Genomic DNA, 24,401 nt, shown 5'->3' with positions numbered 1-24,401 from the left:
GAACTTCCCAGAATCCACACTGTAAGAAGTAAATTTCTATTTTTTACAAATTACCCAAGGCTAGGTATGGTGGCTAGGTATGGTACCCAGTCTTATGAGATTATGTAGAGCAACAGGAAGAGACTAAGACATAGAGTCTCCAGGTTAAGGGTACATTATAAAATTTTTAATTGAGGCAAATAACTTTAGAAATAATCACAAACCTACATAAAGCTTTTTTTTTTTTTCGTGGCCAGTCCTGGGGCTTAGACTCAGGGCCTGAGCACTGTCCCTGGCTTCCTTTTTGCTCAAGGCTAGCACTTTGTCACTTGAGCCACACTTCTGGCCGTTTTGTATATATGTGGTGCTGGGGAATCGAACCCAGGGCTTCATGTATACGAGGCGAGCTCTCTTACCACTAGGCCATATTCCCAGCCCCTACATAAAGCTTTTGAACCACTTGAGAAGATGTTGCCCAATCCTCTCCAAATAGTTTAATGTGTGTTTCCTACAAGCAAAAACGTAAGTGCAACACAGCAATCAAGTCAGGGAATTCCTAATGACAGGTTACCCCCATCCAATTCCCACACCCCATTCAAGTTTTGCACTAATAACCAATACCTTTTAGGGCAAAGGGACCCAGTTAAGAACTATGGGACATAATTCTCTTTATTCTTGTTGTTCTTTCAGTCTGGAACATTTCCTGTCTTTACTTGGTGTTCATAACCTTGTCGCTTTGGAGATGGCAAGCTACTTGTTCTGGATCACTGTTTGGGCGTGCATCTTTTTTCTTTTTCTATGAGTAGATTTAGATTACACTTTTGTAGGAATATCATGAAAGTGAGCTGTCCAGGTGGTGTCCGTGATTTTGATTTGCGCACTTGATTCAAATGACATCTGCCAGGCTTCTCCATAGAGTTTAGCTATCTGGATGCATAGTCTCATGTTTTATTCAACAGACTTTTTTTTTAACCACTGTTTTTCATTACTTGGATGATCAAATCATCCCTGATTGGCCCAATAGAAACCCATTTGAATAGGTGTTCTTCAGACACAGACAAAGATGCTTCTTGCATTAGCAGTGGGGCTTGAACTCAGGTCACTTGCCAGATAAGCACTTGACCTAGGACACCAGACTTTAGTATTCCTTCAATATGTTTTTCAGATAAGGTGTCCTACTTTTCCCCATGGCCATCCCCAAACTGTCATATTTATAGCTCAGCCTTTCTTGTATCTGAGATTATAGGTACATGCTACCATGCTCAACACTTGAATTTTGTTTTGTTTTGGGTTTTTTTTGGCCAGTCCTGGGCCTTGGACTCAGGGCCTGAGCACTGTCCCTGGCATCTTCTTGCTCAAGGCTAGCACTCTGCCACTTGAGCCACAGCGCCACTTCTGGCCATTTTCTATATATGTGGTGCTGGGGAATTGAACCCAGGGCTTCATGTATACGAGGTGAGCACTCTTGCCACTAGGCCATATTCCCAGCCCAACACTTGAATTTTTCTAGAAAACAAGGCTTTTGCCTTCTGATAAGCCAAAAAGGTCTATTTTTATGAGAGCATGATCATTTTTGAATGCCTCTAATTTAGAATAATTTAAAACAAAAGAATGCTGTAGTTGGGTATAATTGCTGTCTCACTTGGTGCCCCAAACAAAACAAACAAACAAATGAAAGGTTAACTAGTGAGAGGTTAACCTGGAATCCCTGGCTGTTAGCGACAGGAACTTGGCTGCAGTCAGTGAGTGGATGAGCTGGCTTATAATGGAGACGAGCTGGCTTATAATGGAGACGAGCTGGCCATGGGACTTCTAATGCTGTCAGAGGCAGGAGGTGTCCAGGTGTGACTAGAAACACAAGTCTAACTAAAGAAGAAAAGCATTTTTCAATTTGAGTAGATTTTGAGACAGTAATGTATGTGGTTGAAATTGCTTAACTGACTTTTTTAGGGGGATGCCAATACCGGAGCTTGATTTCAGGGCCTAGGTGCTATCCTTCAGCTTTTTCTGCTCAAAGCTAGCACTCTGCTACCTTGAGCCACAGCTCAACTTCTGGTATTTTGCTGGTTATTTGGAGAGAAGAGTCTCATGGACTTTCCTGCCCTGGCTGGCGTTAAGCTATGATTCTCAGCCTTCTGAGGAGCTAGGATTATAGGCTTGAATCACAGTCACCTGACTTGATTTTTCTTCTTTTTTAAATTTCAAAAAAATGGTGTTTTCTTGTTTCTATTTTTAGATGTTGCTACTTGTGTACCTGTGTCCTTATAGACTGAAAAGTTCTCTTTTTCCACTTTAACCCAAGAGCCCCTGTTCACTTCTTTAAAACACAATTCACCCTTGAAGAACCAAAGCAAGTCTCACTTTTTCCTGAGGACTCTTTGCTCAAATCCCTAAGAAATTTGCTCCTCATCTTCACACTGTAAGCAATTTGCCTGTCATTGCAGCATTTTTTGTTGTTGTTAGTGGTGGGGCATGAACTTGGGACTTGGGTGCTGTCCCTGAGCAATTTTGCTCAAAGCTAGAACTCTACCACTTTGAGCCCCAGTACAACTTCTGCTTTTCTGGTGGTTAATTGGAGATAAGAGTCTCACAGACTTTTCTTCCTGAGCTGGCTTGGAACCACTACCCTCAGATATCATCCACTTGATACAGGATTACAGGTGTGTACCACTAGTACCCACTCATTGTAGCAGTTTTAAAAAGCCTTGCCTTAACTTTAAGGTAGCTGGGCTTTTTTTGTTTTGTTCTTCTAAAATGTCTAATTTTATTTATTGTTTTGTTTTTGCCAGTCCTGGGGCTTGAGCACTGTCCCTGGTTTCCTTTTGCTCAAGGCTAGCACTCTACCACTTGAGCCACAGCGCCACTTCTGGCCATTTTCTATATATGTGATGCTGAGGAATCGAACGAAGGGCTTCATGTATATGAAGTGAGCACTTTACCACTAGGCCATATTCCTGGCCCTAATTTTATTTATTTTTTAAGGTAGCTGTTTAATCCTTCTCTATTAGCCTGTAAAGGCTTTGGGAGCATACAAAAAGGCTTTGGGAGTCTTACAAATCATTGTGCCCTGAGAACCTAGTACCAGGCTTTGCATAATGTCAAATAGTTTGTTGAACAAATTGGAAAGTGAATGAAACAATTGAAACAAGAGTGGGAAATGGCCATCCTATTAGAAAGGCTATAGCACCAAAAGCCCTGAAAACTCTTTGGAGCTCAGTTACTCAAGGGCTTCAAGGGAGTATAGACCCCAAAGCCAGGCAGCCCCATGCCTGATGGGTTTGTCTTGAGCCTTAGTCCCTCCTTCACTCCTTTCAATCAAGTCCATCCAGGTGTGGAGCCTCGGGCAGCTGGCTCCTGTGCTGGAGGCTGCCAGGCTGCTGCTCCCAGGGAGGCACTCCTGTGGGGATGTCCACACTTGCCAAATCTTCCACTGTGCCCAGTCGAGAACCACAGAATCATCTGCTCCCCCAGGCTGAGAAAGGCTAAGCTGCTCAGACAGGCGGCTTGGGTCATGTCTATATTGTGAAACTTCCTTTTTCTGGGACACTAGGGTGTTCGGGGAAATCCAAAACCCTAGGCAGCTGTTTCCCTCCAGGGTGTGAATGAGACATTTCCCACGCCTTGCAGTGCTCTTCATTCACACGGAAGGACCCAGGCCTCGTGGCATGTCTTGCCCCAGGTTCAGAGTCAGGAAATTCCCCGTTGAGTACACTGAAGAGGAAAGCCCTACAGGTCCTCTAAGTTTGGATCCTGCCTTGGGCCAGGAAGACCTGGGAATACCGGAATACTCGCTCTTCCAGGCCAATCTTTACTTGGCCACTCCTTACTTGGCCACTCCAGTGAAATGCAGGAATAAACTGCCTTGGGCTCAGGACTCACCAAACCCTTTAGAGACCTGGAACCATGCTGACTATTGAGGCAGAGCTCTGCTCCTGATGTGCAGACATTTGCTTCTTTAGGGCTTGGAGAATTTCTATGTGGGTTTCTTGGGCAGGACATAGAGTCAGGTGTTGGGAGAATTTCTAAGGAGTCGAGACCAGGAAGCCAGGGAGGAAAGCTGGGGTGTAGAAGAAGCAAGCAGATGAGCAGTGTAGAGCTCAGAGTTCAGGGTGGCATGCTCAGATTTAAATCCTAGCTGTGTGGATGACTATGTGGTCTTGGGCTGCATTGGAAACTGAGTTCAGTGTTTTGTTTTTTAACCGGGAAAATGAGGTGAATGATGTCTACCTTGCAAAAGTGGCATCTTCCCAAGACCAATGTTCCTATTGGAGCACAACTGAGTTATACCCTGCTGTCTCTCATCTTGAAGACAGACCTGAGAGTCTGTGTTCCCTGCACAGGGCATTTCCCTCGGCCTGGGCCAGTGGCAAGAAAGCAGGCCACAGGCTTAGCTCCTGCCACGGAGTGACCAGAACCTCCCTCTGGCCCTTTCTCCATCCAAAGCCCAAGGAAGCAAAGATAGTATGTTCTTTCAGCTGGGTCTAGGCACTCCCTGCATGGGGCTCTCTGGCACTGCTTCTGGCCAGCCAGAATAGAATTCGCAGACCTCTTAGTTCCCTCAGCTTCTGCCCTCTTGAAGAATCTGCCATTCCCAGTTTAGGGGACAAACACAGCCTGTCACTCTGTGAGGCGCTCCCTCCATTCCAGCATCTTCTTTGTCCTAGTCCAGGCTGCAGATGGGCCACAGCCTTGAGCCAAGAGAGCTAATTGAAGGAGGCAGGGATTAAAATGAAAGTTGCCCCCAGCCTGGGACTCATTCACTATGGATGCTGGGGCTCTTTCTTCTCTAGGCTTCCTGCCCTGGCCCTTGTCTGAAGGAAGCAGAGAGGAGGTGGAGAGCTCAATAGTGCTAGAGACTGTTTGGTTCTCTGCTGAGAGGTCTCTTAGAACCAGCTGGAGGCTGACCTTGGGCCAACCCTGGGGCAAAGTGCAGTGGGTGCTCAGGATTCAGAGGGGAGCTGGGGTTGTAGAGGAGGATGGATATGGATTCAAAAGTCAAGCAGAAGAATGGACTTGGGGGTGGTAGGACAGGAACACACAGTGAGCCTGGACAAGGGGCCTAGAATTTCATCTCATCTCTGCCACCCACTGGCCCTGTGGCTTTGCATACCAGTGTCCTCAGCTGTAAAAGTGGACACTGGGAAACAATGACCAATGAGGTTGTGGTTTATTGTCTGTCTTGCTTTGAACACTGAGTTGAGTTTCATGTCATGACGAATTTCTGTGGGCAAAAAAGGAAGTCATTCAAGCTGTCTTGCTAGAGCTAGCTTGGGTATGTGTTTTCAGCAGTTGGTTTCTGTTTTTGCATCACAAGGAAGCCTGCTGTGGGCAGTATTCCTTGAGGTGGATATTAAGACACTGGATTGACTGGATTGTGAGACACCATCATGCATCATTTTAGAGCTGTGTGTGTGTGTGTGTGTGCGTGTGTGTGTGTGTATCCTGAAGATGGGTGGAACTCAGGACCCATGGTAGGCAAATGCTTGACCAATGAGCTAGATTACCAGTGCTATTTTGATGGATTTTGTTTTGTTTTGTTTTTAAAGACAGGTACTATGTGGCCCAGGATGGCCTTGAACTTTCTTTTGATCTCATTGCTCAACTTCCCAATCACAAATTTGAGTTGACTTCTTTATTTTGCAGTGAGGGTTAATCAGTCTTCTCTCTTTTTCATTGGCAATGGAGGACCAAGCACCTAGATGCACACCTGCTACACAGCAGTTAATGGTCTGTTCCCAGATTCTCTTGCTTTTGGCTTTTCCAAATGTGGCCCTGCTATGTCTCCCTGGCGTTCTTGCCCTCCGTTTCTCCTGCCCACTGGACTCAGCCCCCTTCACTGCCATCACTGCTCATGGGCAGGAGGGATGCTGCCCAGGCTTTAACTTGGACCTCACTAAGTTCTAAAACTTCTAGGGCTTTGCAAACCACCATGTGTTTTGCTTTTTTGTAAATTTCCTGTGGTGCTGGGGATTGAACTCCAAGCCTTGGACACTCTAGGATTACACTGTATCTCCAGTATTTTTTTGAGACAGTTTTACTCTGAGGCCCAGACTAGCCTCAAATTTGAAGTTTCTCTTGCCTGTCTCCTGAGTGCCAACTAAAGGGATGGGCCACCACACCCTTTAACACCATGGTTCTTTACCTCCTCCCTCTTGCTCCGAGATGTCTGTCCTTCCCAATATCACCTAAAATACCACTGCCGTGAGCTCCATTTAGAGTCCTCCTAACCATATAGATGTCTTTGTGGCTTCTGCCCGCTTCAGTCTCTTTTCATTGTTCTCTTCCTTGCCCATATCCACACAAATCTTTTTAAGATTTAATGACCATCATTCCTTATTTTTATTTTTGGGCCGATACTGGGGCTTGAGCTCAGGGCCTCTTACTCTCACTTGACTTCTTTGCTCAAGGCACGTGGTCTACAGCGTGAGCCACAACTGCATTTCCAGCTTTTTCCTAGTTAGTTGGAGATAAGGTCTTAGACTTTTTTTTTTTTGCACCGTGGCTGGCTTTGAACTGGGATCCTTAAATCTCAGCCTCCTGGGGCTAGGGATGTGGCTTCTTAGTGGTAGTGCTTGCCTAGCATGCATGAAGCCCTGGGTTTGATTCCTCAGCACCACTTAAACAGAAAAGGCCAGAAATGGTGCTGTGGCTCAAGAGGCAGTGTTAGCCTTGAGCAAAAAGAAGTCCAAGCCTCAGGACTGGCAAAAAAAAATAAAATTAAATAAAAAAATAAACTCAGCCTCCTGAGTAGCTGGTATTAAAAGCATGAGCCACTGGTACCCAGCTTTATTTTTAATTTATTGTTATTAAGGTGATATACAGAGGGGTTATAATTACAGAAGTCAGGTATAGGGTACATTTCTTTTTGGACAATGTCACCCTTCACTCTCGCCCAGTTTTTCCCTCCTGTCCCTGTCTGCAAGTTGGATAGTTCATTTTCAACATGTCTAGTGAGTACCACTGCTGCATTTGTTGAAACTTTGTCCCTGAGTTCTGTACGCCCCCCCTTACTCTAAGACCGATAAACAAACAAGACAAAAAGGAAACAAACCCAGCAATAACAAAAAAACTTCTTGTTTCAATTTTGTGGAGTTCATTTTGATAAATATTATATGATCTGATGCACAAAGCCATTGGACCTTTGTGTTCCTCTCCTAAGAATATCCTCCTTTGGTTCCTTATTTTTAAATTTGAACTTCAGCTAATTTTCCCAAGAAAAATTTTCAAGACAGTATGTTTTCTTAGTGTCCAACTCCAAAGTATGCTCTTCATCAAACTGGAATGAAAGAAAAGCTACCAGGAAATCTTTGTGGATGAGTAATTCTGTCTGAAGTACCAGAGGTAAGAACTCCTTTATTCTTGGCAGCTTGCAGGCTTTGTATGCACACAGTTGTGTAGGGACAGAGAGGAGAGAGAGGAGAGTTTTGAATGGGAAAAGGAGGAATCACTGGTTTAGCTCAATCTTTTTTACTCTTTGCAACAAACTTGCAACTTTGCTTGCAACTCTGCACTTTTTACAAAGAGTGAATCATCAAGTATATTTTAAAAAACCAACTTCAGGGACTGAGGGAAAAAGTGAAGTAAAACAGTATCATTTTCTTTCAAATGATATATTTATTTACTTATTTTGTCAGTCATCATCATCATCATCATTATTATTATTATTATTATTATTATTATTATTTTGGTCAGTCGTGGGGCTTGAACTCTGAGTCTGGGCACTGTCCCTGAGCTCTTCAGCTCAAGGCTAGCACTCTACCACTTGAGCCATAGCGCCACTTAGTTTCTAGGTGGTTAATTGGAGATAAGAATTTCACGGACTTTCCTGCCCAGGCTGGCTTTGAACCCCAATCTGAGACCTCAGCCTCCTAAGTAGCACCTGGCTAAGAGATGTAATAATTTTTAAATCACATTTTCCCTAATGCGACTGACATTGTGAAAAAGAAAATGAACACACTACCAACAAGTATATACTTTGGAATAATTTCCTGGTGGACAATTTGAGATATATCACATCATTAAAATGAGCATATTTTTAGCAGTTTCATTTCCAATATCATATCCTAAGAAAATAAGTATAAGAATTTTTGATAACCTTCAGTCTTAATCACCAACATTATATACAGCCTTTAAAATAATATGATTGTTTTGTAAGATTGCAATAGTTTGTAAAGTCTATGATGCTCTATGCCTAGATTTATGTTTTTCAATCATAGTAAATTCATTTCTTCTCATCAACAAGGACAGGCTTCAGTGGCTCACACCTGTAATCCCAGCTACTCAGGAGGCTAAGATCTGAGGATTACAACTCAAAGTTAGTCCCTGTAGGAAAGTCCTTGAGACTCATCTCCAAATAGCCTAAAAGCCAAAAGTGGAGCTGTGGCTCAAGTAGTAGAGTGCTTGCCTTGAGCACAAGAGCTCAGGGATAGCACCCATGACTGGCACTGAAAAACAAACAAAAAAACCAACAGCCAGTATCACCAAACCATACTGTCATTTTTTGAAATTGCAAAATAAATGCTCTTTTAAGAGGAAAATATAAATAGGTATAGAAGAGAAGCAAGTACCAGCAGGAGGTAGTATTATTTTTTCCTTCCAGATTATATATATACATATATGTATATATATATATATATATATATATAGTTTTTGTAGACTTAAGAAGTAATTTTAGCTAAGATGGGCTGCCTGCAATCATAGCTAGTTGGGAGGCTGAGATCAGGATTGTGTTTGAGGCCAGCTTAAGCAAGAAAGTTAGCAAGACTCCATCTCAATCAGTAAAAAGCTGGGTGCAATGGGGCATGTCTGTCATCCCAGATCGTCAGGAAGCATAAATAAGGGGATCATGTTTCAGGCTAGTCTGGGCAGAAAATGAGACCCTATTAAGAAAATAAAAGCATAAGGGGCTGGGGGCGGGGACATGGCTCTAGTGGCAGAGTGCCTGCCTAGCAAGCCCTCGGTTCAAACTCCAAACAGAAAAAAAAAAATTATATATATTTCTTATAATTAATGATTTGTTAATGTTACACATAATTATTTAATATACAGCTCTTATAATTTTTATATCATATATAGTTCAATGCCTATATATTACATATAATTATAATTCATATGTGTGTATACATACACACACATATGAAAATATCCACCTGGGATTGTTACTTCTTTTGTTGTTATTTGTAGGTATCCACTTTGCAAAATAGGAATTAGTGGTTTGGGGGGAGGGGGAGGGAGTCCTTTGTGGTATATATCTACTGAGCCAGCCTCTTCAAGCTTCATTACCTTTGCCCTTCCTCACCAATCATCAAAAGAAAATTGACACCCCTTTGGTTAACCCCATCTCTCTTCTCTAGGCTCTCCCCTCCTGCTTGTATGGGGCCAGCCTTACTAACCTGCGTGTAAAGCTTCATTTGTGATGGGTGACAGGCTCACCTGTCACTGAAATAAGCAGGCTTTCCTTCTCTACTTTTTCTTACTGAGGAACAATGCCTGATGCTTTGTGAGCTCATGTCTCATCATGTTGCATGGCTTAGCTGTCCTCCCTCCCCCCAACAGCCATTTCCCTGCCCTGAAATGAGTTTTTTCTCTACTTGAAGCTTACTGACTAGAAAAGGAAGGTAGAGGGTGATAGTAGCTTCTATTAGGGCCTTGGCAGGGAAAGTCTGAAAGCAGTGGCTGATGGATGGCTGATGGAAAATGGCCACTCCAGCAGAACTACCTGCTTTTGAATGGGAACTAGCTGCAGCTGGAACAAGCAATGTATGTCTTCTTGGTAATGGTTTCATTACACAGTGTGGGATCATTCCTAGTGGAGTTGCTGTGCAGATACCATGAGTTTATGTACACAGTGCTTAGAGCTTGCCTAGACACAACAGTTACATCTGCTATTGTTGCCATTCATTAAAAACAAACAAACAAACAAAAACAACAACTCAGTAACTAGCAGGCATCTTCCCTTCCTCCTCTTCTGCAATGCTGGCAGTGATGCTTGTACAAGACCTTATGATGCCTTTTTCCTCTCATATCCAGTCACCATGCTGTTGATTCCATCTCTTTTTTTCTATGGCCAGTGCTGGGGCTTGGACTCAGGGCCTGAGCACTGTCCCTGGCTTCTTTTTGCTCAAGGCTAGCACTCTACCTCTTGAGCCACAGCACCACTTCCGGCTATTTCTGTTTATGTGGTGCAGAAGAATCTAACTCAGGGCTTCATGCATGCTAGGAAAGCACTCTACTGCTAAGCCACATTCCAAGCCCTTGATTCCATCTTAATAAATATCTCTCCAACTTACCAACTTCTCTCCATCCTGCTTTCACCCAGTGAAAACTGTCATAGTCTTAAACAAGGCCAACAACTTTTCACATGGGTCCCTCCCTTACAATATATTCTATCCCCTTGAATCCATTCTTCACAAGCTGATGCTTCCCCCACCTCCCTTACAGGCCTTAGTAAACCACTCTGTTACAAAGCACTAAGGTGCTTCCTACTGCCCTTAGGGTACAGTGCAAATCTCCCTGCCAGGCTGCTGAGACTCCTCACTCTCCATCCTCTCTCTGGCCCTCATTTCTTTCTGAGTCACTCTCCCCTTAATGCTGTGGAGCAGCTAAACACACCAGGCTCCTGCTTCCATTGCATTTGTACTCTGCTCCACCTGCTCCTGCACACAGGTAGCAATGCCACTTAGACTCTTTGTACTGGCCTTTTGCCTCTCCACTCAGATGCCATTTCAGCCAGGGGTGTTCTCTTCCTCTTATCATCACACATTGTGACTGTCTGACCTCCTAGCCAATGTGTTATTTCATGTAGTCCCAAAGCATAATGTCCAGGTTACTGCAGAGTCTCAGACTGAGTACAGTGGTTACTCCAAGATCACTAGAACAAGAGGCAGATTTCTACTGATGTTGGTGGTCACTGTTTCTGTGCCATGAACCACCACCTCCTGGCCGACTCCTCCATCTGCCAGGCAGCCTCCCCCACCCACAGTTAATGCCTCATCACTTCATAAGTTGTTTTTATTTTTCCCCACCAGTCCTGGGCCTTGGACTCAGGGTCTGAGCACTGTCCCTGGCTTCTTTTTGCTCAAGGCTAGCACTCTGCCACTTAAGCCACAGCACCACTTCTGGCCATTTTCTATATATGTGGTGCTGGGGAATTGAACCCAGGGCATCATGTATATGAGGCAAGAGCTCTTGCCACTAGGCCATATCCCCAGCTCTTCATAAGCTTTTGACTATACTCACTCTTCAACCTAGAGTTTCTACAGAAACATTCTGAAAGGATCATATTTTTGACAGATGGCTTCATAAGAATTTTTTATTATTATTATTTAGAAATGCAGTTATATACATAGAACAATTAAAATTAAATTAAACTTTGTACAAATATTAAAATACTATCTTCACACCCACTGCAATGTACAGGATACCAAAAAATATATATATATATAAAATAAAATAAAGCAGACCCAAACTGATCGAGTGACATCCTGTGCAGTCATTTCTGCATGTGTTGTTTTAAATCCATTATACAAGTACCATTCTGCAAAGAATCCCACAGTGGTGCAACAACCTTTGGAAGCCAGGGCAGATGTGGGTGCTACCACATGACCATCTCCCCTTCCTACACAACAATCCAAGAGCTTTGCCCTGGCATCCCTTCTGGCTAGCTCTGCAGCTTGGTAGAGGGCTCACCATTGGGGCCTTCGTTCAAAATTCTACTGTTTTGAACTGGAAACTAAGAGCTACTTCCTAGTAAAGCTGAGCTTGCCACCTTTCCCCCTCCAGGTAACCAGCAATCATACCACTCAAGCCAAGTATCTGACAAGAAAAATATTCTCCAAGCTCTGCAGGAGACTCGGCAGGCCCCAGGAAAACAGCAGTGTCTTTGCTGCCCTTGGCAAACACAACTGGAAAGAAGCCTCAAAGACTGTATATGCCACTTTCTTCTAGCCCCTTTGCTCTTTAAGGGGGAGAGTTGGGGGGGGAACCTCAAAATGTCTGCAGTAAGTTCCATTCTCTATGCAAGGATGTTCTCCAAAATGGAGGTGACACTGTTAGGCAGGAAGCCAGTGTTTGAGCTTCAATAGGATTAGGAGGAAAAAGGCTGAGTGCCATCTATCCCTAGTCCTCATTCATAAAGCAGGAAAAGTATACCTTTGTCTGTCTTGCCATCCACTTTGCCACAGAAATTTAAAGCTGGGGGTGGGAGCAGGAGGGCAAGATGAATGAGGAAGACAGTATTAAGGTGTTTTTTCTTCTTCCAAATGGAGTGCTTGTAGAATGAGTGTACATTGAAATGCCTTATAAAACAAAACAAAGTGGCCAAGATTCAGCCCATTTCACAGTTTAGATCCAGTGAAACAGGAACACAACACACACATGACTATTTGCTAATAAACTAAGGCATGGGAGGGACGGAAATTGTAAGTGATTTTCACCATATTCTGGCCCTTGAAAGTTGATTAAGAGTGTGACTTTAAGTCACCAAGATACAAAACTTGCATTGAATCAGCTGAAATGTGCTAAAACAAAAAAACAAAACAACCAAAACACTCAAAACAACCTTGATAAAAGTCCTTTGGTGCTGACCATCTCTTGGACAAGTCTTGTGTGGGATTCTCCTAGAGGTAAGACCAGGAAAGCGGGGCTGTGGCTGGTTTCTTCCCTCTTACTTACTGCAGGCTCCTTCCCAACAGCCTGCAACCTGCTACTGGTCCTGCCAGATAGCCAGGTTCCACCCCAAGGCATTGTGGAGTCAGTCCCCTGGCATCCTGCCAGGGATGAAACCCCAAAGCCCCAGAAACAGCAGCACATGGGTGGTGGTTTAAAAAAACAAAACAAAACAACTGTTTGGGGCAAGGAGAAGAGAAACAACTGCAATCTTGTGAGCTGTGGTGCCTGCACTAGTTAACGGAGGAGACAAACATGGAGCTCATTTGTTCCACCTTCTTGAACTATCCTTAGCAGGTACACAAACCAGTGTTTGTAATCCCCAGAGCAGGTTAATGGATGGTGAGATGGAAGGAGGCACCAGGAGAAGGAAGGAGGTTCATTGTATCAAAGGCCAAGCCTATGTGGTTGAATAAACCCGAAACAAAGTGCAATCTCTTAGGGGGTAACACCCAGGGTAGAGATAGAAAAGGGTAGGTAGGATTTTGAATTTTAAAACTGTTCTATAATAGAAACCAGGTTTTGGAAGATAGGAGAACGAACGTGGAAGGCTCAGCTCTCCAATTTTCCCCGCTCCCTTCTAGGAGGAAGAGGAAGGGTGCCATGAAGGTGAAAGAGAGCCATGTATGGTAAGACAGCTGGGTCCTTGGAACTCTCCCAGATGGGCCTATGCCAGCTCCCACTAACAGGTTGAGTCTCACCTCTCTCCAGGCTTCAGCCTTTGAGCTCAGCTCCTTTCCTAGCCCTTTTCCAAGCCAACCATGCTAGCCTGGACTCTGGGCACAGCAGACAGGACTCCTGGATGGGGAACATGTGGAAGTGGCCAGCAGGCACAGCAGGCTCTGCCCTTACCCTGAGAGGAAAGAAGACAAGGGCAGCAGGAGGCCAGGATGACCAGGAAGTAAAGTGCGTTGTGAGGGTAGAAGGTGGCGGGCTGGGAGGGAGCAATTCTCCTATCTTGGAGGCCACTTACACCTGGAGCTAACTCTCTTAGGTCAGGTACTAAAAATAAACTGGGCTTTTATTTTTGCTGTCCCAGAGAGACTTGCGGGAGAAGTGCAGAACAGGGTCAACTTCGAAGTTTCCCAGCCCTGGAGCTCAGGGACAAAAAAAGCAAAAGCAAACATTCCTTAATGCCACATCTGTCTTCTGGAGATGGGAGTAGCCTGGCAAAGCTCAGCTGTCTAACCAGTTTAGCATTCAATGTGAGGCCATAAGAGGCCCATCACAGTGACTGAGGCATCCCTCATCACCAGGGCTCCCCCTCCCGGGGCCTATACTCCAAGCTTCATCCTGAAGGAGCTTTGAGAACCAGGCTGCTGGGCACCATCAGCCCATCTCAGCTGTAAAGGCTAGGGGGCTGGGAGACTGCTTCTCAGCCTATCTCTCAGGGTTCAAGGAAGACAAGGAGTGGCCTGTCAGCAACAACATGCAGAGAGGCATAGGGAAGGTCAGAAGTGGGGAAAAGCATTGATGCAGCAGGCCACCTCCTGGGCACAGTTACTAAGGCACGTGACCGTGGTGAGGAGGATCCTCAGGACCGGGCTTGGAGCTGCCTGCAGCCACCCAGGGACTTAGTCTGTGCCTCTCAGCCTCCCCTCCATCACCACAAACCCAGAAATGGACAGCCTGCCTAGACTGCCAAAGCCCAGATGAACATTTGATGGCTTTTTAGCAAATCTCCGGGCCCTGTGGGCAGCAAAGCCAGAGCTATCTAGGATGAAGCCCAGGGGGCCTCAAGCAACTTCCCTTTACCCAGGGAACAACAACAACAACAACAACAGCAACAAAAAACAAAAAAAAAAACTGAGGCCAAGGCAGCCAATGCTAGAAGCAGGAAGTAAGGACTTGCATATTAGGAAGACAGATATCAGACATCTTCTTTCCCTCCCTTGAGAGCTTCTGGATGCTTCTTGGAAACTCTTTAACATAAATTGGGCCAGGAGACTGCACCTGAGCTGGATAGCTGGGTGCTGGGATGGCTTTGGCATAATTTTTCAAATCCACTATTCTTAGTCAAATATCCTAACCAGAGTCAACACAGGGAAAGCCCAGGGAGCCACACTCCTGCCCCAGTGAGAGTCATTCTTGGATCTGCTTCTGCAAGGGGCAGCAATGCCAGCCCCAGGTCCAACCTGTATGCAGGTGGCCAGTAGCCACTAAGGCCTGTGGACAGCAACATGCCTGCATGACAGAGAAACTGACCAGGGTGGGGAAAGGCACAAGTAAACACAGCAGCGCTCAGGCCCACACAGCTATGGGGGCTGCCGCCAGAGAGAGCCAGCTGGAAGGGACCCAAAGGCTCAGGGGAAGGGAAAGTTCGATCCAGCACATTCAAATATGTCCCCAACAGATGGGAAGGCTGGGCCAGGCAAAGACCCAGCTTCTCCAGCTGTCTAGCAGGCAGATAGCAAGAATTTTCCTTGAGTTTCCAGCAAGGTGGCCTGCAGGCCCTCAGAGACAGATACAGATGGCAGCTCAGGTATCCTGGTGGGGTGACTGGAGTGGAGAAAGTGCTCCAACCCACAGGGAGAAGGAAGAAGGGCAGAGAGGATCCTCACAGATAGGAGAGAGGCCAGCAATAGCCCTCATGCTTCTTTCAATAGTGGAATATCTGCAGGAAGACAGGAGAAAATCACAAGGTTACTCAAAGGGGTTTCTTCCCACAGTTTCTGTAAACAAATAAAATGTCCTAATCATACACTTCTAGCTAGTCAATTCCCCATCTCTTTTTCAGGCCTTTGTGGCTAATCTTTCCTACTGCCTCTGTGATAAAACCTCAACAGTCAGTCTGGTATCCAAACCCCTTTTGGTTCCATGAACATAAATACTCCTCTTTGCTGATCCAGTCATTTCTACTTCTCTCCTAGCCTCTCAATCTCCACCAGGATACAAAAAAAAATCCTGTTTAAGTTCTTCCTCCTCCTTAGAGCTAGTTACCAGCTTTGTGACCCTGGACAAATCACATTCCCTCTCTGGGTTTCAGTCTTGTGTTAATTGGTAGTATTTGCTGTGCTTCAAGCACCTAGCTCAGGCATGGTCTGTTGTGAACTCACTAACCTACTAACCTATGTGTCTTGTTTTCTGAATCCCTCATTATGATGTGATTCCCCTCCTTGATGATGAGGATGACAATGATAATCATTATTATTACTAGTATTATTATGGAGACACAACTTCACTATGTAGCCCAGGCTGGCTTAAAACTTGGTGATCCTGCCTGAGCCTCCTAAAGGCTGGGATTGCAGATATGCGACACCATTCCTGCTAATCCTACATACACGCCCCAAATTAACTGATTTTCCTTGTAGCAGAGAGTGTTTCCTGTTCCTCAGGACTCTCAAAAATGCTTGTTCAAGCTGGGTATTGTGACACATGGGCATCGTAGTACACAGAAGCCTAAGGCAGGGAGATTATGAGCCCAGCCTGGACTATAAAATGAGACTTTGTCTCAAAAAAAAAAGTTTTAACAAAATAAGGCAATGAGTTGGAGGAGGAGGAGCAGGGCACCTCATTGGATCCTTTGGGAGACAAGAGCTGCCACGTGCTGTCCTTAGATACATCTCAAAATATATGTGGCTGATCTCTCCAGGAAAGTCACTGGCTTCTCCCATTCAAACCTGGATCAACTATTTAATGATCCTTTTCCATGTCTTTGTCTTTGACATTCCCCCCAACCTCCCGAAAAAAAAGGAAAGAAAAGAAAGCTGTTAACTATCTGAAAACCATAAACATGACCTACATATAAGAATTTCCAGCTTGTTGACATGTACTCCACTCAGGAGGCACAGTTTCCTCTAGGGCTTTTAGGAGGGTCTGATGAGCACAGAAAGAGCCACTGTCTAGAGGGAGCTTTTAGATTTAGTCTGCATCCTCAACTACATTTTTTTTTCTTGGCACTACTGGGGCTTGAACTTAAGTCCTGGCATTGTCCCTGAGCTTTTTAGCTCAAAGCTAACACTATACTATTTGAGCCAAAGCTCCACTTGTTTTTTTTTTTTTTTTTTTTTTTTTTTTTTAGTTAACTAGAGATTAGAGTCTCATGGGCTTTCTAGCCCCAACTGGCTTCAAACTATAATCCTCAGATCTCATCCTCCTTGAATAGCTAGGATTATAGGCACGAGCCACCAGTGTCTGGCTCAAGATGTTTTTTTTCTTTCCAGTCCTGGGGCCTGAACTCTAGGCCTGGGCTCTGTCCCTGAGTTTCTCTTGCTCAAAACTAGCACTCTACCACCTGAGCCACAAAGCCACTTCCAGCTTTTTCTGAGTAGTTTATTGGAGATAGGAATCTCACAGATGTTCCTTCCCAGGCTGGCTTCAAACCATGATCCTTAGCTCTTGGTCTTCTGAGTAGCTAGGATTATAGTCATGAGCCACTGATGCCAGACTCAAAATATTTTTTAACGTGACAGACTGAAGCCTGAGGTTAAACTCTAGGCTCCAGCAGAGAGACTGTCAGGAGGCAGTAAATTCATTCTATGGCTTGTTTGCTACAAAGGAGATGGTGCTACCTAGAGGTACCATGGTAGTACAGGGCCAAAATGCAGGTTTTGGAGCCAGAACCATGTGATTTCAAATCCCAGTCTGTCCTCATTAGGCCTCAGTTCACCCATCTGTAAAATGGGGACAGATGGGGACAATAGGTACTTATTATCTACACTCAGAATCATTGTGAGGTTAACTGAGAATAAAAAAACTAACAAGGGCTGGGAATGTGGCTTAGTGGTTGAGTGCTTGCCAAGCAATGCATGAAGGCCTGGGTTCGATTCCTCAGTACCATATAAACAGAAAAAGCCAGAAGTGGCGCTGTGGCTCAAGTAGTAGAGTACTAGCCTTGAGTAAAAGAAGCTAAGGGACAGTGCCCAGGCACTGAGTTCAAGCCCCAAGTCTGGAAAAATAAAATAAATAAACTAACAAGCAGAGTACCTGGTGTACTCTTGTTTAGAAGAAAGCAGCTATCTACTCTGGAAGACAGACAGGCTCCTGTTCTCTCTGTAACATGACCCTTCGTCTCCTGTCATTCCTGACTTTTCAGGAACATAAAAATTGTAGCAATTGGACAGGTCCAACTCTATCCTTTCCCGGCTGTCTACCTTTTGGTTTAGTGCAGTTATATGACCAGAAACAGTTTCAGAGTCTCCAAACTCAAAATTCATAGATGACAATAAAAAAAGTGTCCCTAGTTGACACCGAGGATGAAATCCTATTTTATATGCTAGTAGTATGGGCACTACCATATTTTTGTTAAACACATGTCAATTATTAGAGAACTTTATAGTCTTTTCTCATTCCCAGCAAGGACTGAAAACAGACCACCTACCATCTGTGTACTCCTCTGACGTGAGGGATAAAAGGCTTTGTATGTCACTGTTCTCTGAGTCTGCAGTGTCTTTGTGTGCCAGTCGGCTGCTCCCTGATCCGGCCACCCAGGAAGAGGTGGTTGCCTGATGCACCATCACAGTTTCTGAGCCCCGGGAGCCCCAGGCTTCACACAGTCCTGACTGGCCAGGGGCCTCATCCTCCATACTGGCAGAGGAACTTGCTCCTTGGACTTGCAGCTGCTGGTCTCTTGGCAAGTTCCTCCCACTGGGCCCAGATCCTTCTGACAGCACGATCTGCACTCTGGGGTCAGCAGGTGGCATGCAGTGACCAGAACTGCCATACACAGCCTCTTCATATGAAGGTAATGCCACCTGAACACCATCTACCATGATGGAGACCTGATCCCCAGACACCCCCTGGTCACGCCTGGATCAGAGGAGGAAAAGACAAAAAATCAGAATAAAAACACACAGATAAGTAAACACCATCAATGCCATCAAAAGCTCTCATATTTTGAATACTTACAATATGTCAGGCACAGCACTGTTTTAAATATTTATCATACTAGATGCCCATCTGAGCCCTTTCACATAGAGATTGAACAAAAAATGCAGAGAGGTTAAGTAAGGTGGCCACAGTCATAGAACTAGTAAGGCATGGGCTTGGGGTTTAAATCCAGTTCCAACCATTTCCAGAGACTGGTGTTCTTAACTTGTGAGGACCACAGGCACCTGGCCTTGTGTTCTGTGCAAATGCTAAGGTCCTAGCAACCTACAAACAGAGCCGTTCATTCAGCATGGCTGAGGTAAGAAGAGAGTACACACCTAGCACACACCATGTCTATCCAAAAAACCATTTACTGTGCACTTCAAATGGGTGCACTCTATGGTATATGAATTATATCTCCCTCCATAAAACTTTCAAAGAGATGGACAAGAAGACATGGAGAGAGTGAGCGGAGGAAATTGGGGAAGAAGGACAGGGCAAAAGAGAAAAGCACTATGGTCTTCAAATGGGATACTGGGCCGGAAATCAGATGACTTTCACACTTCTAAGCTTCTTTTGCCTTTTTAATAAAATTAAAAAATTATCAATTATAACATGAATACAGGAAAGAATCCATGGGACTGCTCGCTGGTTTGTTTCAAAGGTAACACTGACAGACAACTCTACTGAGGTGAGGCATTGCCCACTGCCCAGATGCCCCCAGTGCCTGTCTCAGTCACTCCTCCTTCCTTATCATGCATGGAAATTGCTTGGTTTTTCTGTTTGTTTGTTTTCTTTTTGGTACCATGATATATGAACCCAGGGCCTGATACTTGCGAGGCCGGGACTCTATTACTAGGACCCATGCCCTTATTAGTTCTTTCATTTTTAGTTATTTTTCATATTTTTCAGATAGGGTCTTGTGCTTTGTGCCCTGGCAGGCCTTAGACTGTGATCCTCATGCCCACAATTTATCATAGCGAGGATTATAGGAATGTACTACTATATCCAACTTATTTTTGGAGATAAGTGCTGCTAAATAACTTTTTGCCAGGGCTGGCCTCTAACCTCAATCCTCCTGATGACTGCCTCCCAACTAGCTGAGATTACAATGCCCAGTCATTCCTTTGCTTTTAACAGTTTTACTAAACATGACTTCACCAACAATGTAATTTAGTAGTGCTGATCGTTCTGATCTATATATGAATCAGATACACAGTAAATGTGTGTGTGTGTGTAGATAAGCACGTCTCTCCAGCTTATCTAATTCAATTTCATGTGAGATACCTTGTCTGGGGAGCATTCTTTTGTCTTGAGACAAAGTCTTGATATATAGTCTAGGTTGGCTTTGAACTACAGTCCTCCACCTTACTCTACTGAATGATGGGATTACAACCATGTGTCACAATGCCCAGATAGGTATCACTTTTTTTGTGTGTGTCAGTCCCAAGGCTTGAAGTCAGGGCCCGGGCACTGTCCCAGGGATGGATTCTAGTCTATTACTACTCAGGTGAGGCTGTGTCTTTTCAGCTCCTCACATTAGGAGACAGCTGGCTGCTGCCAGCCCATACTATCTTGGCTTAACTACGCATTGAAGTTCTTGATCTCCTTACCTTTACTTGCAGATACACTTGTGCTACCTAGTTCAAATAACAAACACACTGAGAAGTGGCACCCTGAAAAGTGCTCAGGTTTTGGAAGGAGGGAAACTCTGATAGCAATGTAGCACAGCAAACACAGGTATACCTAGCATGTATCTACCTTATGTTATTCAAAGTAAGTTATTGTTACTAATTAAAAAGGAACACGTGTACATGGTATGAAATGAAAATTTAGATGAGGGTCTATAATAAAAACAAAACCTCTCTTCTACTCAGGCAAAAAAATCAACTGGTTACTTTTTTTTTTTTTTTTTTTTGCGCCAGTCCTGGGGCTTGGACTCAGGGCCTCAGCACTGTCTCTGGTTTCTTTTTGTTCAAGGCTAGCACTCTACCTCTTGAGCCACAGTGCCACTTCTGGCTTTTTCTTTATTGCCAGTCCTGGGGCTTGGACTCAGGGACTGAGCACTGTCCCTGGCTTCTTTTTGCTCAAGGGTAGCACTCTCACTCTGCCACTTGAGCCACAGAACCACTTCTGGCTTTTTCTATATATGTGGGGCTGAGGAATTGAACCCAGGGCTTTATGTATACATGGGGAAGCACTCTAGCCACTAGGCCATTTTCCCAGCCTCACTTCTGGCTTTTTCTATTTATGTGGTACTGAGGAATAGAACCTAGGGCTTCGTGCATGCTAGGGAAGTACTCTACTGCTAAGCCACATTCCCAGCCCCAACTGTTTACTTTTAACAGAAGTATTGGCTAACTACAGAGGAAATAAAACTCCCTAACATAAATGAAATGCAGATTATATAGGTTTAACTTCATGTGGAAACAGCTGATATTTTTTCAAGAAAACAGCGTCTTTCAAATTCTTTTTCTTTTATTAATAGTCTTTAAAAATGACAGCTACAGTATCCCTCCAAACAAAATAAAAGGAAGAAAAACCACACACTGTACAAAAAACTAAATTTAGACTAGTCTTTGTAAGTTCCAAACTGGGAGCATTTTACTGAACATAGTTTTTTACTTTAGAGCCTCTTCATCTATGGACCACAACAGTGACTGATGTAGACCTAAGACTGAATATAAAAGATGTACTCCTCAAAGGCAGTGAAGGATAGAAAGCCCAAACAACTGCAGAAGCCAAGGTGATGTGGGAGAGAAATCCACTAGCAGAGACGTGCTCAGGGCCACTCCACCAGGGCCCCAACACTACTTGCCCTTCCCTAGACTGGGGTGATTCATAGATAATGCAGTATATTGGGGAAAAGGAGACTGATAAGCAGGCAAAACAAAAAACAAAAACCTTACTCCCTTCATTTCTCCTATAGTGTAGGAGATTAAAACTACCTAAGAAGCTTTCTATGAAAGGCTAAGAGTCTTATCAAAACCAAATAAATCAGAATGTTTCTCAGAGAGGCTCATATACAGCAAGGATTAGAACCAGGAATATAGATAGGGCAGTAGCTCAAAAATATGGACATGTGTCAGCATTACCTGGAGGGCTGTAAATCCCATCCCCGGAGGTCTGGGCCTACACGTTCACATTCCTAACAAGTTCCTGGTAATGCTGATGCTGATGCTACTGGTACAATACCATGAGTACCACTGATAAAGAGAAAATGACATTGCTTTGGAGTTGAGAAGATTTAGGTTCACAACTCAGCTCTATTGCCCTGAGATATGACCCTGAATGAATGACTCAGTCTTCCCCAGTCTCGGTGTTCTGTCTATAATGTTCCTGTGAAGATTTAGATGATGTATGTGGAACAACAAGCACAGTGACAGGAGTTTAACACACGACAGAGCCTTCTTCTTCCATTACTTCAGGACACACAAACCAGCAGAGGCTGGTACACCACCAGCCTCCTGCAGTCAGTCCAAGACTGGATCCACAGGGATGCTTGCTTCCTACCCCAAAGCAGCACTGGGTTTACCTGCTATGATGGAAAGACTTCAGCTTTGGCTGCAGCAGCACAAACAGCACCACAAGGAGGAGAATGAGTGCCACGGAGCTGGCAGTAGAAGCCACTATGGAAAGTGCAGGGACCCCAAGTGACGTGTGGGTTTCTTTTTCTATGGAAAACAAGTCATTGCAGAAACAGTTTTTATCCAGACACACAAAAATGGGCCCCAGAACTGATGTACTCAAGTGTCCCATGCACAGTGCTATACAGAGACCCTCATAGCCCAGACTTTTCAGGAAGACAGCATGAAGCAGCCATGTACACATGCTGCTTCTGTAAAATTTCCTTTCCTGTTTCCTGAATAAGGACCACTCCCCCATCCCCCCGACCCCGCCACTTTCAGCTATTGAGGTCCATTTGATAACTAAACTCACTTAACCCTGGGGCCTTTATAAACCACTCTGGTCCCACTCTCAATAGCATCCTGGTGAATGTCAACCATAAACAGGGTGTGCCATCCTACCATCCGTGTTCCATCATGCTTTCCCCCATGTGACAAGATAACTATGTAATAAGTCCATCTTTATCCTTAGCCTTTGTTGTAAGTCTCAAGAGTATCTTCCACCTTCTTCTGATGTGTCCTGAGTTAAACATGCTTAGGTATAGAAGCCCAAATATGGAACCCAAAGATGACCATATGACATACACTTCCTCTCAAGCAGCTAGCTTTTCTTGTCATGAAAGACAAGATGGGAGAGGGGCTTCTGTCCAGCTGGACTGTTGCTCCATAACAAAACAGTCCCTTTCCATTCAAGGGAAAATGAAATGAGAGACCCTAGAGCAGGTGATAGCATTGTGCTTAGTAGAATGTTGCCAAAGTCACCAGTACTTGGCTACAAAAGCAAGAGTTCCTGAACATCAAAGGAACTTTATATAGCAGGGCAGATGCCTCAGTAAAAACAGAGCACTTCAGAGGCTCAGTGGAATGCAATGTGACATGCATCAGCAACTCCAATGTCTTTCACAAAGACATGAAATCCCAAAGGACTGAGGCAACAATTGGGGCTACAGGGGTGCAGCGCAGCCAAGGGCACTCTGGAGGAAACATGCACTACTCCATGGGAGTTGGAAGAAAGCAGAACCCAGACAGCAAACCCACCCCACCTTCTCACATGAAGACTCACCCTCATTGAGGTGGCAGCTAATCTCCATTGCTGGCTTCCACTCGCCATTCTTACAGGTCAAGTATTTGTAGTCTCCCTTCAACATGTAGCCTTCTGCACATCGGTATTCAATGACACTGCCCGCTGTCAGGGGATCTCTGCAGGGTCGAGGGTGACAGATGTAGCCACCATTCTCTGGCTCTGGAGGCAAGGGGCACACTGCAAACACAGAATCGTAGTACTATGTGAGGCTTTCAACTGGGGTCTTCTCTCAGTGACACACCTCTGAAGAAGCATGTGAGGCAATGGATTCTGATTGTCAAAGGCAGAGAGAGAAGTCAGCTGGCAGCAGGGAAGTCTTGCCACTTACAATACTTCCCTTTTCTCTCCCCACCATGTCTGAAGAACACAACTGTCTGAAGAATCCACAACCCAACAACAGACTCTGACAAAATCCTGACATGGAGTCTTGTGGGGTTTTTTTGCCAGTCCTGGGGCTTGAACTCAGGGCCTGGGCACTGCCTCTGAGCTTTGTTTTGCTCAAGACTAGCACTCTACCACTTGAGCCACAGCACCACTTGTGTTAGCTTGTTTCTGATATCAAGGACAGAAAAGACTCCATGGTATAATAAATATGCACATTTCATCTCAGTGGAGCTTTCTGATATTTTTTCTGATATTTTTTTCTGGGAGTTTCCCAAGTTCCATGAACCTTATGATGAGTGGGTTGTTTTTTTGGTTTGTTTGTTTTTTTGCCAGTCCTGGGGCTTAGACTCAGGGGCTGAGCACTGTCCCTGGCTTCTTTTTGCTCAAGGCTAGCACTCTGCCACTTGAGCTACAGCACCGCTTCTGGCCGTTTTCAGCATATGTGGTACTGGGGAATTGAATCCAGGGCTTCATGTATACAAGGCAAGCACTTTTGCCACTAGGCCATATCCCCAGCCCTCCATGAACCTTATATCCTCTGACAGTGTTTGTTTCTATCCCCCAGTAAACCCTACATCTTTTATCCGGCAGTATATCTAATTTTAAATACACTGTCACTTCCTGTATGATCTGTCTTTGCAAACAAATCAGATGGTTCTTATTCCTCCTCTTTGGTATGTTAGTATTTGGGACACAAGGGAGTAGAGAGAAAAAGAGGTGTTCAATGTGTTGAAAGGAAGGATAGCCAGGGGAAAGCTTTCCTGGGAACTCTTTAGAAAGAGACAAGCCCTAGCTCCATTGTTGTCACGGATCCTAAGCATAGTAGAGGTGGTTCTGCACATGTGCTCCTAGGT

General features: G+C 44.6%; 1 protein-coding gene across 1 annotated transcript in view; it reads right to left on the bottom strand.

Annotated features, from left to right (window-relative positions):
* Positions 1–11,257: 11,257 nt before the first annotated feature.
* The window catches only part of Susd6 (sushi domain containing 6), a 104,583-nt gene continuing 91,439 nt past the window's right edge, over positions 11,258–24,401 (bottom strand). The window contains exons 3-6 of the mRNA XM_048362615.1: positions 23,143–23,340; positions 21,989–22,127; positions 17,966–18,393; positions 11,258–15,259 (exon numbers count right to left, since the gene is read on the bottom strand). Of these exons, the coding sequence (XP_048218572.1) occupies positions 15,234–15,259; positions 17,966–18,393; positions 21,989–22,127; positions 23,143–23,340 (791 nt within the window). The 3' untranslated portion in view covers positions 11,258–15,233. The remainder of the gene's footprint in view (positions 15,260–17,965; positions 18,394–21,988; positions 22,128–23,142; positions 23,341–24,401) is intronic.

This window comes from Perognathus longimembris, chromosome 14 (genome assembly GCF_023159225.1).
Source record: "Perognathus longimembris pacificus isolate PPM17 chromosome 14, ASM2315922v1, whole genome shotgun sequence".
NCBI classification, from domain to species: Eukaryota; Metazoa; Chordata; class Mammalia; order Rodentia; family Heteromyidae; genus Perognathus; species Perognathus longimembris.
Note: the sequence above shows the minus strand (reverse complement) of the source record. Positions and strands in the feature narration are given on the sequence as shown.